This window comes from Mizuhopecten yessoensis, unplaced genomic scaffold (genome assembly GCF_002113885.1).
Source record: "Mizuhopecten yessoensis strain PY_sf001 unplaced genomic scaffold, ASM211388v2 scaffold11179, whole genome shotgun sequence".
In the NCBI taxonomy this organism is placed as follows: Eukaryota; Metazoa; Mollusca; class Bivalvia; order Pectinida; family Pectinidae; genus Mizuhopecten; species Mizuhopecten yessoensis.
Genome location: NW_018408919.1, coordinates 1,143,013 through 1,158,501, shown reverse-complemented (window position 1 = coordinate 1,158,501; position 15,489 = coordinate 1,143,013). Strand labels below are relative to the sequence as shown.

The following is a 15,489-nucleotide window of genomic DNA, read 5'->3' as shown; positions in this document are numbered from 1 at the left end:
CCCAAACTCCTTCATCCTGACCACCGCCACCAAATATCTCCCGCTTCTTTTCATCACATCTGCATCATTTACTTACAACTTTTTCCATCCCATAAACCTCGAATTTCCATCTATCAATACCCCGTCAGTACTATGCCAATCGATCATACATTTGTCCAAAACTTTCCCCACCTTATGCTCCAATGTTTACCTCACCACTTCATTTTTACATCCCCCCTCCCCACCCCAAGGAACCCCCACACCTTTCTCTCCCTGTTATCCCTACTAACCTCTCAAACTCTGCATATCTCTCTGTACCCATGTCTACCCCTCCCCTACACCCATCTTTCCCTGATGTCACCTATTTTTGTTTCAAATGTCCTTGGATGTCTGTTTATTACGCCTACCCATGTACCAACACTTTACTTGTTGCTAGTAAGACATGAGTAAGACTGACGCGTGAACAGGTCTCTGTAGTAACAGTACTGATAAGCTATACATGTTTCCATGTTCCGGTTGTTGAGCGATTTGTACAGATAAACATCAGATTCACGTTCTACCATTGTACACACTGTGTTAACGTCCCTTATCACAACGATCTGCATGTACCTATCGCAACCTACTTTCCCGCCAAAACTCGTGTATGTGGAAGGAGGGGATTCACTGTTTCACTTGTACGTATACATGTAACTCATACTTTACAACTGTGGTGCTTGGAATCGTTTCAAGAAAGCTTTTTGTAAATATGCATTGTCCTTATTGTTTGGTGATAATGTTGCAACATCAGCAACAAAACATGTCTTACGTTTTGGCAAAATGCTTATCTGAATCCCCCCCTAAACAAGACAAAACAACAACTCATCTTATATGTGTGTATACTCTAGACATACTGGTATATCATTACAGCCAAAATAAGCACTGAGCCAGAATTTCACAAAGCGTTAATGGGTCTCATGTCGGATAATGTTCCCCGCTTCGAAATTCACCAATAAATATAATTTTCTTAATAACTGACGTTGTATTGCATGTTGAAGTAATGCACTTTTAACAAATGACTTCCGGTTTAAAGATGACGCTCTTGTCCATTTCAGATCGTCCCTGGTGAAGCTGTTATGTGGACTGTACGCGTTGTTAATAGTGGTTCTCGGAATAGTATTTTCTACGGCCACGTCACTTACCGCCAGGGAGCGGCATCACCAGTTCTACCTCGAGGTAATGGTCAATCGGTTACTCGTGTGGTCAGTTAATCGAATGATATTTCCAGGTTGAACGATATTGATACTCTTGGAAGTTAATTGTTAAACCTTTCTTGAGTTTTACTTAAAAATATTATTTCAAAGTCCACCTATATTTCGAGGACATACGAAGCGTTACCATCATTCAGACCTTATTTCAAACGTTACCACAAAGTTACATACAATGCAATTTTAAATGTAACCATTGATAAAATACGAAATATTTTCACCCCAAAATGAGCATCATTTCTTGCATGTATCTCCATCATTGTATTCCGTCTTTGCGTATTGCAGAGTTATCTCCTCCCCTGGGAACAGGTATTGATTGTTACGTCACTTGTTTGTGAGAGTAACGTCATCAATTTTTGAGAAAACGACGTAATTTTCTCACACAAACCAATGACGTAACAATCAATACCTGCTCCCAAGGGAAGATAACTCTGCAATACGCAAAGACGGAATACAGTGTATGTCAATTTCCAATTTTCTCTGTCAAAGTCCAATATATATTATCACATACAAATATTACATATATCTTTATCAATCCATCGCCTTTACCCTTTTCTCCCTCCCTTCTAAATTCCTTTTTGTTTTTGTCCTTTTCAGGTATTTCTGGTGTACTTATATGTGTTCTCACTGGGGATGTTGATATATTTCCAACTTGGTCTCTTAAGCGGGATCAAGGTCAAGAACAATTATTATGAACCCAACATCCGGATATCAGTGCGCAATGACGGAAGTATCCATAAGTCGCCGACGGCATCGCCGTATCCGACGCGCGCAGCCGACGCTGGCGCGAACAGCTCGGAGGAAGTTCAGCCTCTGGACCAGAGCAAGGCGGAACAAGTTTCCGTGGGAAGCTATCACAGTCACATGGAACTTCCCTCCCCAGGGGGTGTGGCACATGCCGGAGAGGGGATTAACTTCTACCTCAGACTAGGCGCCCTGGGTACGTAGAATAAAATGTTCGAGAACTCTTTGAAGTATTCAATATTAAAAGTCTTCTTCAAATTTATTTTATTTAAAGGGTCACTTTGAATTTTCCACTTGGCGTAACTTCCATACCAAACATACTGAACTGGACAAATTTTTAACGATTTGAAAAAGAACACATTTACTTATATGTATCGGTTCGGTTTCGTTTTATCAACTGCCAAGGTACTGACACGCATTGTAAAAACAGAAATCACAAGGGAAGACAGCTTTTAAAGGGTTCCCTTGCCGAGCCTTGAACTCACTAGATCGTTCAGTCAATTAAATCGCCACTCCCACTATACAAATGGAAGGTTATGATATTAACTGTTAGCAGTCCTTATACCGCGAACGTTAACCTGATGACAAAGTGTCTAGTGATAATAAGAGGACCTGGATCAAAACAGATGCATGCAAATTTGCAAACAATTACGAAGGAAGTCGATTTTTGACCTGCCTGATTCACATACTAAAATAATGATGTATCGTCTGCTCAGTCATTTTCGCTATCGTTTGTTTGCTTACATATTACGTAAAACGCAAAAAGTTGTACAGGCGAGTGCAGCGCTTTTAAACACATCCCTTTTCATTCTCGAATACATGCTGATTAGCTTTTAACAAATATTCTACAATGACCAAGTTAGTTAATGTTTCGCCTCTTCCCGCCTTTTCCAGCATTCGCCTGTGGCAGTGTCATCCTGGATGGATTTCACATCGCCACCTACTTTGAGACGCAGACGACAGAGGAATGTAAAAGTCCCATCTTCATCTTTGTCTACGTTATGCATCTCCTCTTCACCTTCGTCCAGACGTTTTTCCTATTCAAAAACCACAAGGTAACTATAAATGGTCATATAAATAAAACAAAATAACAGCTGATGTTTGTTAAAAGAAAGAAACAAAACACCAAAGATGTTTATGTAAACAAACAAAACCTGGTGGTAGCCACAACTGTATATGAAAACAAAACAAAAGCGCCATACCCCGACTCACTGACAGATATCTATAAAACGAACAAAAACTGAAGGTATCAATAAGTAAAGCTCATTTATATAGTTTAAGAGACATGTACACAAGGTTATCACACATGTTAAAATAAAGAAAACGTAACTGAAGGCATTCAAGCATCATAATCAGATAAACTCAAACTCAAGGTAGGCATGTAACCACACATATATATAAGTACAAGGTAACTCCACGAACACGTAAAAATACATGGTAAAAATTAAAATAACACAAACACAAGGTGACCGCTCTCCTTCATTTAATCGTAAAAAAACAAAGAGAAGGTAATTATCATGCAAACAAATCCACAAGACGACCGCACATATTAAAGCAAGTTAAAAGGCCCACAATGAAACGATAACCTCACAAATAGCAAACCACAATATGACCTCCATTTTCACTGTGCAAGAAAATGATGAAATTCTATGTGAACAAAACCACACAAGCAAATATAAAACCGCAACTTTAAATAGCATAATCGTCATTAACATCTGGATATTTTAGCTTTATGTAAAATATAGCTCTTCAATTGGCAAAAGATGGATAAATTGTTGACATTTAGCTTATTTAAACACTGGTGTGTGTTTTAGCTACTAAAAAACCGATGACGTCACCACTAGAGTGTGAAAATTTGTAAGACGCGAATCCATTATTTCAACGATAACGGTATGGTTCATTTTCTATGTACTAAATGAGCCCAAATTCATTAGAAGGCCGTTGCTACAAGGAAATCAAGAGCGTTCTCTAAATAGAAAACTATGCCGTTACTGATGAATCTTTTCATAAGCAACTCACGTTTCTAATCCGTTCTATGGCATGTTTCGTTAAATATGAGATCAATTTGCTGTTATGTTTCCAAACTTTGATCAATGAAACTACATGAATTCTGTTTTTGCCTATATCCCTTTCGGTATCCATGGCAATACATGCCAATAACAACTACAGAGAAGTGCTAGAGATTTGTTACGATGTTAGCAGACGAGAATGTGCAAGCTTTGGATTGGCTAAGTGCCAAAGACACCTGCAGGAAATTACAACAACCGATAATTATTTTGTTTGATGGATGAAATCCATGTACACAATGATTTGCAACATTGCGTGCTTCAGGTGTAAATGTTGAGATTCGTGTTCCTAAAAGTTCGATTCATGCATTTTATAACCAGGCATGACTGTGACTGTGGTGTCGGTTTCAATGGCGAGAGCCTCAGAAGGCGGTTCTCAGGCGATGCTTGCGTCCCGTGTCACGGTCGACTTATTATCCGACACCAAGCATAACTAATGGACGCCAGAAAATCGTCATAAATGCCATTCTTGTTATGAATAACGATTACTGTCGGTCTGTCGGAATCTCGTTTCAGATTTGTGTTGCTAGATACAAATGTACGTCCTATGGCGTAAGAACGTGTTTGATACTACTAATAACGCGCGCGCGTGCAAAACATGCATTGTCTTCATGCATCAGTAACAATAGCGACCTCTGGTATGTTTAACATGTATGTTGCTGATTTTATACAGCTCTTTTGAGAATATATTTGAGTAATATTCATAACAAATATGTCATACAAAGGCTACGACAAGGAAATTTACAAATGTCTGTTTCTAGCATGTTCAATACTTTTGTTTTCATTTTCAAATATAAACAAATCCTGAATGAAAATTCCGTATTTCGGAATTTTGGATACTGTTACAACTTCTCCAATAGTTGTCTTTGAATATTGTTTTTTTCAACTTGTTTTTAAATAATCTCATCATTATGATGTCTGATCCGTAATTAGAGAAAAGAGGGAGATAAACTGGTAGAAAATGCAACTGGGAAAATTCTTTTAAAAAGCTGACATGTAGAGGGCGGGTAGGAAGTGTATTCCCAGCAGCAATATCAAACGACGTCAGTGCTATTTTTTAGATCAATTTGTCGGTGTGAAAAGTAGTGAGCATTGGCAACATTCCTTCCTGTGGTACATGTACTATCTGACGTTTGTATATAAACAGTACATTCCTATAGCCATGATCGCTAGAACACCCCTCCCCCCCCCTTCCCTCCTAAATGCAAATGTCTTCACGTGTACAGACCGCCGTTTAATATATGTCGATTAATACAACATGGGTTCATAATCCAATGAAAGGGGTCACGTTGGCATATGTCTTTATGCACAAAACATGATATTAAGATAAAACCAAACGGCAAATAATACAACAAAACATATTCATTGTGTTGAAAGTATAACATAATAGTTGCTAAATATTATTTTTGCAGCATATTATCACAGTAAGCAGTCTCTTTGGGGTATATGCATCTAAATGTCCTTCAGTATATAAATGCAACTGGTGAACGGTCATCAATTAATGAACATAAATTGCAGAAAAGGAAGTTATTTTAAATATTATTTGAAGACCATAATAAGCATAGTAATACCATTTAGTTTAGTTTGATTTAAACCGTATTCCATTCAATAAGCCAACTCAATTATTAACTACATACAAGATCAGAGGGTGCCTTTAGTTCATTACTGTTTTCAAATATTCAGACTCCGATCAAGTTTGATTCTGTAGAATGCATCACGACATGAGAGTTTTAAGAAATATTCTTTTGAAAGGATTTCCGCAATATTTACAATGGTAATTCTATAGTTTAACATGTTAGTACCGTTTACTGTAAGGTATCACAACATAGAAATCACGTAACTGTTGAACAAAAGCTTATATTTGTATCAAAATAGGTCTTACGACTATGCAAAAAAAAAAGTTTTATTGAAGGTTATTTAATTTTTTACTGAGAATTGTAATTTGAAAATCGGGGTAAACATCTTGTTTTATGAAGCTTTGAAGGACAGACCACATTGCATCCCGATATCATCTAACCACACTACACCTGGCGGCCTGACAGACTTTATACGCCATCACAAACCATACGCAATAAACTCCGCTATTTCGGTAGACAGTTAATGTGTTCCTATTATACTGTGCCTAAACGTACCAAAAGCATGCACATTATACATTTCTAATCGTGAAATAGTGGCACGATAATTGACAATTCACGGCGACTAGAATTTAATGGTATGTTAATGGCGTTTGTAAACCGCGGGATGCGTAATGATACGTGAACCGTGTAGATTATACCAATTTGAGTAAATAAGCCGATAGTTACGCGAAAACAAATAGTTCGAGAGTTTCTTTGTTCATCATCACATATGGAATGTGGCTGTGAGAGTGCAAAGCTTTTCTAATGTTTTGCTTGACACTGACACTTATATAGGTATGTAACTATATACAATTAGGTGAAATGTGATAAATATATACTCTTCTGACATGGAAATAAGTCAGAAAACTCTGTTTAATAAATATTTAATCTGTGCAGAAAAATAAATGAAGTATATACTTACTGCATCCTATAACCATTTCGTCCATTTCTTCAATTTCTATATATTTTAATTTCGAAACAATTTATAAATAATACAGTATTCTTTAAACACACCTTAAAAAATAGTACAGAGTTTGGAAAGACACATTAACACTTACACGTGCATCAAGAAAATTATAAAACAACAGGCTTAGTCTTTAACAGTTTTTTCCTAAAGTTTTGTTCATTCATGCTTCATCAGCGGTAAATAGTATAGTCTGCAGGTCAAAGTTGATCAAGATATTTAAAACGCTATTAATAAAAGCTAAGTAAAAAAATGTAATACAGTTTAGAAATTGAAGTTGCGTTTGTACAGTGTATATAAACTAATAACGCATTAACGTACACAACGAAACTAGTCAGAAACAACAGAGACATCCTCTTATTATCTTTATATTATCTGAAATATTCAGTAGGAACAAAAAACATTTCCTTCGTTCAGGACTAGCTAGTGATAAATAGTTTAATATGCAGGTCAAAATGTATGTCAAAGTAATCAAAGATACACTTATAGCAAAAGTTATCATAATAACAAAATCTTATTTATTTAACCTGAAGTTTGGTTTTCAAATAAACAACGCATCAATGTGCTCATTGAAACAAATCGGTTCCTAATGATAATGAGGATTTTTATTTGACAGAATATTAGTTGGAAATCAAAACATTTTCGTTCATTCAGGACTTACCAGTGGTAAATATTATCGTCTGCGGGTAACAAAATGCGTCAAAGTAATAGAAGATGTCCTTATATTCAAAAGGATCATAATAACAAAATAAGATTTGTTTTGCATGATATACAGTTTTGAAATAGAAACTGCTTTTATACATTGCATATAAATCATTAACGCATCAAAAATATGAATAACGATGCATAAACACGTGTCAAATTTATCGTTAATCGGCGGAAATGATGAGATGTAAACACATGGTAGTATCGTGTAGGGTACATCACCATACAATAAGCAAAGCATCATGTTATATAACTGCACAGATTGAGTCTGGTTATCGTGTACTCCAGACATCACACTATGGTGCATAAACATTGGACAAGTAGTGTTAGCTTGTCCACAGATTTAAGATAATTTCTCATCCTTTGGGACACACTCACACATAAAACTACACGTGAAGGTGTAATGTATAAAACAGCTATTTTCTAACAATTGGAAATACGAAGGAAGGAAACGTGAACATTTCAAAAGTTTCGTAATTTTAACCTAGTAATTTTCGTTTTGGTAATCAGAGAAAACGAGATATGTAGATGACAACGCTTTTAGTGAGTGGGCGTGTTCGTACTTGGATGTACATGTGTTGTGTGTGCTATCAGACATGCTGGCATGTATTCCATTGTTTCAGTAAATCTTAGACAACAGGTACACACCAAGTACATGGGTAATCACCTAAAGTGTGGCTTCATCAACACCTTCTGATAAAAGACACCATCATTATACGTCCCTGGAAGTGTAAAAGATTTTTTCTCAACATCTGTGGTGGTGCGCTAATTCGCGTGCAGAGTCGAGCCGGAATCCAAATACTTTACGAATAATGAAAGTTACAAGTTAATGTCGAGGTTCCCCTGACGACAGTCGGTTAGTTATAATGTTTATCTAAATATCATCCAATAATTTTTCAATAGTGGAAAACAACAAGACTGAGTTATTGTACGATTTTAAGATTATTTTGATGTAAATTTTTAAATCAACGAAGACGCTTTCATTTTTTATATGTCTGACTTTATGACTTACCTTATATCTCATTTTGCTATGAATTGTTAAAAGTGACAGTAACAAGCAAACAGTACAAATATTTAGAAAACATACATATAAGTGAAAAAATACGTTATTTTGAATATATATCTGTAGAAAATCATTGCTATCAAGTCAGTCAAATAGAATAAATGTTTCAAAATGTAGAGACACTATCTTTAAATCTTTGTCGCATTCAATTACATGTAATCTCATTTTTGAAATGAGGCAACTGAATTTTCTCACTGAGTGTAGCTGTATGACAGATGAAACCAAACGTTTGGTATCAGACTTTGGAATGTGGTGGTGAACCAGGGAAATATTTTGATAACAAATGACAGCTTTATTCGACCGTAAACACTTTCTGCTGAAACGGAAAGTCTGTCTTTCTAGGCCGATTCTCGTTAATATGATAAGATACGTGTGTCAAATATTGAAATATATCTGTGTGTACCCTATGCACTACACAACTGCACCATATGGTGCTCGGAATAACGCAAGGCCGATTTGTGTTTTATCAAGCAGTTTATATTTATATGCACTCCTGCTATTTAGGTCATACTTCCTAAACGTGTTCATATCCTGCTTGAAAGAAGAGCAAGCAATACGTTTACCCATTCACCCATATGAAGTGGATTTTTAGGAAAAATAATTGTGTGTGTTATTCTTTTATGATTCATTAACTTCTGATGATTTTTCAAAAATATCTTTGAAAAGTTACTTTTACTCTTCAGTCAGTTTCCTTATATCTAAATCGTATTATGAATAAGGTGTCAGCATGGTTACTGCCACACTGTTCTTTTCTTGCTGTTATTTGACACCCATACTGTGATGAAATTTTATAATTTATTATTTGAATGTTCTGTAAACAACATTTGATAATTCCTGTGTATACTCAGTATTGTAAGCCCTTTGCGGGTTTTAAGTATACATATCGTAGTCTATAAAATAATCACTACAAATACGAAGTAAGAAGGCACCTGTTTTTGAATTTAGTTTGTTGATACAAAAACCATAACAAAATAAATATCTACTACACCATATGGTCATTTCTCCCTTTTTGGTTTCATTAGTGGTACTGAAGTAAAATGAATGATAAGTTATGTCAAATGTTTTTTTCAAATGATATATAAAAATAGAACCATTTGTTTCTGAATCTGTGTTTCAAGAAAAACCGTACCAGAATAAAAAAAAACGCCTTCAAAGTGCTGCCAGCTTCATGGACTGACAGTTCACTAGTCAATCACCTTGTTGTGGACTATTATTAATCACTGGAAACACTTATGAAGACATAACTAAAAAACAGTTTGTTTATCTACTGAAACATCAAGGAAAACAGACTCGCTGCACATTTTGCACTACTATTCCTTTTCTCCGTGCAGTGTCGCCGTCTTTGACAAAAAACACACAATGATACCTCGTTTGTCATGCACAACCTTAATATGCTGACGAGATATTAAAAATAGTACACCTCAACCTTAAGGCATTTAACTTCATGTTTGAATTTCACATTTACAGTTGGTGATTGACAAGGCAAAGCCACTGGTTCGTTTTGGCATGATGCATCTAATGGCCACCAATCTGTGCGTTGTCATCGTTACTGCAATCACTGAAACAGCCGAAGATTACCGTCAGGATTACTTTAACAACTTGTTGAAATACCAAGCACTCAACAATATCACACCAAGTAAGTTACATTGAAGTCGTTTTAGTTCCTTTTCTTATGATACAGTTTTTTTTACAAGTGTCGGGATCGTCTTGAGATACATTCTTAATTCAAATTTCTAATCAAATTAAGACGGCAAAACGCTGACTCAAGTATGATGTAATAATAACACATAACTCCTGGAGAATGCAACGTTTCTTTTCCAAAATGGTCAAACTAGACTCTTGTTAGACAGACTCATTCTCAGAGAGAATCTCAGTCCAGAATATTAATATAACAACCACTTAAACATTATGAACATTCTCCAGACATAAGAAAATGCTTAATATACAGGTCTTGCTATACTGTTTAAGCTTTGGCGTATTATTAACAGGCTTTATTCTATAATTGTAGAAGACAATTTGACCGGAAGTTGCTACCGACAGGAGACTCTTGCCCGATCTGCTTCTCCATACCTCTTCCCCAGCCTGATCATTTACAGTATTATCGCGGCTGGTATCATCTACCGTCTCTATCAGTACATCGGCGTGAGGATCAAGCAGAGGTGGCCCAGTCACACCTCTCTGACCAGCTCTGTGCCGGCAGGAGCCGCTGCGATCGACTGTGAAAAGGCCAACAAGGGGCTGTTCTTAGGCCTCCTGGTGGCCGTCCTCACTCTCATCGCCATGGCAATCTTCTTTGTGTTCGACACGAGAGTGGAATCTCCTGACACGGCCATTAAAGTCTTCTTCACTACCGAAATCATCCTTATGGTCATCACGAGTGTCGGCATCCTCTGGGGATATATGCGTCTGTCCATTCTGAAGTTCCTCAAGGCCATCTTCTTCTCTGTTGATTCGGTCTTATTGCTGGTTGCGTTGGCAGGGTCCTATATCTACCTGTGTTTTACTCTTATTTCTGTCTTCTCCTACTGCTCGGAAACGGGGACGGAGACGATCAAGGGTATTCTAAGTCTTGTCACGATCGCCCTAGCCCTCTGTCAGATCACTCTGCAGACCGTGTTCATCCTCGACGGTCTTTGTCGATGTGCAGAAAATGATGACCAGATGATGGCTAAGCCAGGTCGTGCTGTCGTCACCTTCCTTCTCATCTGTAATCTGGCTATGTGGATCGTCAGCATGTTCGAGATGAAGAAAACCAAGGTGGTTGAAATGCATGAAAATTTCTACGGAATTTTGGCATGGAATATCATCAACCACCTCTGTGTTCCTCTCCTTATCTTCTTTAGATTTCATTCAGCAATTTGTCTGTCCAAAATATGGTACAATGCCTACCAGAAGGAGAAGATGCCTTAAAAATATTTTAAGATGTTAAACCTGGGATTATTTATATAATCCTCGACTTGTTAGAAAATCAGGCAGCTTTACAACTGTTGATGGGAATATCTCTAACAAACCTCTTGTGTTGAGGTGGTGGAAAATATTTCCAAAAACCAGGGATCAAATTCAATTGTGGATTTCATATTCCCCAACTGCCTTATGAAATTAAACCTTAACGCGGAGTACACTTGTATTTTTGTCGAGGTATATGGACAGATTTGTATGGAAAAAATGAAAGTTTTGACATTTTACTGTGCTCGTGTACCTCTTGACACGTGATTATATCAAGTAATATTTTATGTTACACTTGTCTGCCATGTCGGTGTGGTGCCCGTTACGACCAAGGGGCTGCAACGATGTCAGTTCTGCAATGCTCAACAATTCTGGATGTGTTTATGTTATTGTCATATATATGGACGGACTGTTTCAACAGGTACCTTTAGGCAAAATGGATTATTGCGAGGCATATCAGAGGATGGTGAACAATGCAAGATTGGAAAAATGAAATAGGAGCTACAAATTGCATTGCAGATGTTCGTTTGGAGATGGATTAAACCCGTAAAGATGGATTTTGTGCTGATTTTGTGGGGAAATGCATTGAAAGTTCATAGTTCAATATATTGCAATCGTCCTCCTGTTCATGGAAATGTACTACCATACTATTATATTGGAGTATATGCATCATTCTCAATTTGCATATAGCACTGCTCTCATTCTGAAAGGATTACTTATGACGTCATGAACGTACATCGATAATAACGCGTGTGTTGACTTAATGCAAAGCATTATGGCTTCAACGATATGTCGACAATATCGGTAATGTCAAAGAAGTGTCATCACAATATTGACACTGAATGTCAACATAGGATATTTGGTCAATACAGTGACAACAATTTATCTTTTTTTCAATGTGTCAGTATCTGAAAGTCAAAAATACAAAGGTATTCAAGACAATGAAGCATTGTCAGCATGGTGCTTACAGCAATTTTGACATCGTTTCGACAACGGAATGTGTATTTGCTGACAGGATATTGACGTATTGATGAAATTGTGTTTACCCAGTTCTAACTATGTCAACACTATTCCGTCTTTGCATATTGCAGAGTTATCTTCTCTTGGGAACAGGTATTGATTGTTACGTCACTTGTTTGTGATAGTAACGTCATCAATTTTTGAGAAAACGACGTAATTTTCTCACACAAACCCATGACGTAACAATCAATACCTGCTCCCAAGAGAAGATAACTCTGCAATACGCAAAGACGGAATTGCTCTCAAGGGACCAGGTGTAATCTCCGTCGTCTGCTAAATGCACTTTCACACTAAACATACTTCATTTTCTCGACAGTGGAAAAAGAAATGTGTTTATATCTTCGAGAATTTATATATGTTTTAGTGTTTGTGCATACTTTAAATGAATGTCGTGTTTTTGCAATCAAACAACTCCATTACAATCTACATACATATTCGATACGTAACATGTGAAATAATATTGTTCAAAGTTTGACTGGACTCTAATGAGGAAATCCCTCCTCTTTTTTCTAAATATAGCTTTCTAATTCAGTATATTGTACTAAAGTGCATTGAACATATACATATCTGCATTTTATGTTTTACTGAAAGAAAAAAATCCTTCCCGTTTTCACAAAATTTCTTTATAATAAGATGGTGGCCTTTATTTTCAGGTAGCTTCTGTAAATTGCTCATGTTATTCTATTATTTATTTTCGCGATTTTCCAACCCCACTCATTCACGGATTCACGGATATCTGACTCCGCTAAAGAGACACCAGGTATATGACAATCAATACTTAAATTACACTGTGAATTATGGCGAAATTAATTTCTAGCAAATATGAGTTATTTACAATAACTATTTGAAAGATTTGTCTTTTGAGGATTATCTTATAAAAAAGAAATCATATGACAATGTGAAGGAATAATAATGCAGGTGTGATCACATTTCATTTGATACTATGAATTTTTTTTCCAAAAAAAAGAGTAAAGTTTCGTATTTTCCTATTTCACTAACTCCTAATGGGTTTTTTAACAAAATATACATACCCAATTGTCTACTCTGTGAAGTTCTGGCACGAAACTTGCAACAAGTGATCTTTGGTTTACCCAAAATACTAAGGCCAACCCAAGCAACTTTTTTAACAAATTTTTAGTTATTATTTTGTTTCACAATATGCCGTCATGAGAGTTTCATTTATGACACAACCTGACGGCTCTGACTTACTCCACGTTTCATTTAGTGCTATTCGTGTCATGTACATAGGTATCATTTTGTCTTGTATAAGTAGTTTAATCATAATTCGTGAGAGTCTAGTTTTCTTACTATTGATAGTGTATACATATTGTACATAACACTAGAGCCATATGCATAATTTATTTATTGAATATACATAGAAATCGTCATGGACGTGCCTTCAATACTCGATCAAATTTACAATGCTCATCTAGCTCTCAAATTAAAATTATCTTTTGTTTTTAAACATTTTTATCAATTGATTTTTTCATTCTTAGATATAATACCGAGGGTTGATGAATCTGGATTTGAAACATATCATCGAAAAAGTAAAAGCAAAGTGAATGTCGGGTTAGGAAACTCCGGACAAATTCTCAATGTGACCAGATTAGTAAATAGTTCGAATTAAGAATCCATATATCCATAGTGCCCGGATCCATGAGGTTCTCCTTTATAAAAACTCATTGAAAAACCGTTTAAATTGATAACGTCTAATTTATCGAATATAGGGAATGTTTCCAGGGGGCATTGCTTGAGAACGGACAAAACAATGGTATTCCAAGATATAGTATTTTGATATGCATTTTTATATTTACATATTAAATCATTTATAGGTATATATTTATGTATATTTGTATTGTACGTACATTTATATTTGTAGTAAACTACGCCTTACCTCTGATGTTCTAGCTAAGGGTTTTTTGTTTCGTAGTTGGTGCTATTTGCATCATAAAAGATACAAAAAGTGAACGATAAACGAAATACACTGTATACAGTTATTTAGTAAAGATTTTATTGTTGAGGTATTCGCGTTAAAACTATACTTTGAAAATAAACACAACGATACATATGTTTAATCAAATTGAACCACAATCACAACAATATCGAAATTTTGAAAAATAAAAAATTAAATTGAAACGATATTTTCTTACAAATCTGTAAAATAACTCTTCATGAAACCAAAGCTTTTAAGTTTTTTCCATATTGAGCGGAATAAACCATTCACATTTGCTGATCGTTAAGAATGGATAGTTCTATAGCATTTATACGAATCTGCTTTACCATTGTCATTTACTTTGATGAAGTGCCTTATATATATTTTGGAGAACAGTTCGTATGTATTTGGAGAGCAAGGTTGACATTGACACACATTGGGATATATAAAGATATATATGTATGGCATGTGTAATTATGGAGAAAATGTGCATATGTAGAATTTTGTAGAAATAAAGTCTTTATACCATGAAGATCGTTTTATTTCTTTTGACATTGTTTTATAATCATAGTTCGGTATATTTTACTAAATTTTCGCGTTCATTTAATTTCGCGACCTTACTTTTCTGTTCATGATTGCAAAGAAAATAATTCTCATCTATGTCTTAAGTTATTTTGAGTTATTGTTCGTATGGTACTCAAAGTAGCAATCGATGTGTAACAATTTGTCACAAGAAAAATTATTAATGCATAACGTAAGACAGACATGTTGAGTGAAATGCGAATTAATGTCTTTGCTATCAAATCTAGAAACTCGATTCGCGAAACTAATCGTGCGCTTAACCGGCAGTAAGGTGCATTGATTGATGCGTATGAGGCGAATTTACAAAATGTAAGTAATTATTCATAGTTACATTGGAAAAAATGCTTAGTTTCGAGACAGTTTTTTAAAATAAATAAAAACAAAATAATTCACGAAAGAAAATGTGACAGATATGACACCTTTTTTGAAATGTTTAACTAATTCACCGCTGAAGACATATTTGAACTCTTCAAAGGCAATGGTTGGAATAGTGTATAATGAAATTTCATGGGTGAATGAGTTGAATTTAGGAAATATATGTCTTCGATTTTGATCTAGTAACAACGCGACAAGAATCTGATAGCAAAGAAAAAGTAATTGACAGTTTGCATCACAAAATAAACACTA

General features: G+C 35.6%; 1 protein-coding gene across 3 annotated transcripts in view; it reads left to right on the top strand.

The window, feature by feature from the left end:
* The window catches only part of LOC110440361 (otopetrin-2-like), a 28,019-nt gene extending 15,566 nt beyond the window's left edge, over window positions 1–12,453 (top strand). For all 3 annotated transcript variants that reach the window (XM_021483392.1, XM_021483391.1, XM_021483393.1), the window contains 5 exons: window positions 1,071–1,191; window positions 1,821–2,163; window positions 2,862–3,022; window positions 9,849–10,017; window positions 10,390–12,453. In XM_021483392.1, the coding sequence (XP_021339067.1) occupies window positions 1,071–1,191; window positions 1,821–2,163; window positions 2,862–3,022; window positions 9,849–10,017; window positions 10,390–11,291 (1,696 nt within the window). In that variant the 3' untranslated portion in view covers window positions 11,292–12,453. The remainder of the gene's footprint in view (window positions 1–1,070; window positions 1,192–1,820; window positions 2,164–2,861; window positions 3,023–9,848; window positions 10,018–10,389) is intronic.
* The last annotated feature ends 3,036 nt before the right edge of the window (window positions 12,454–15,489 follow it).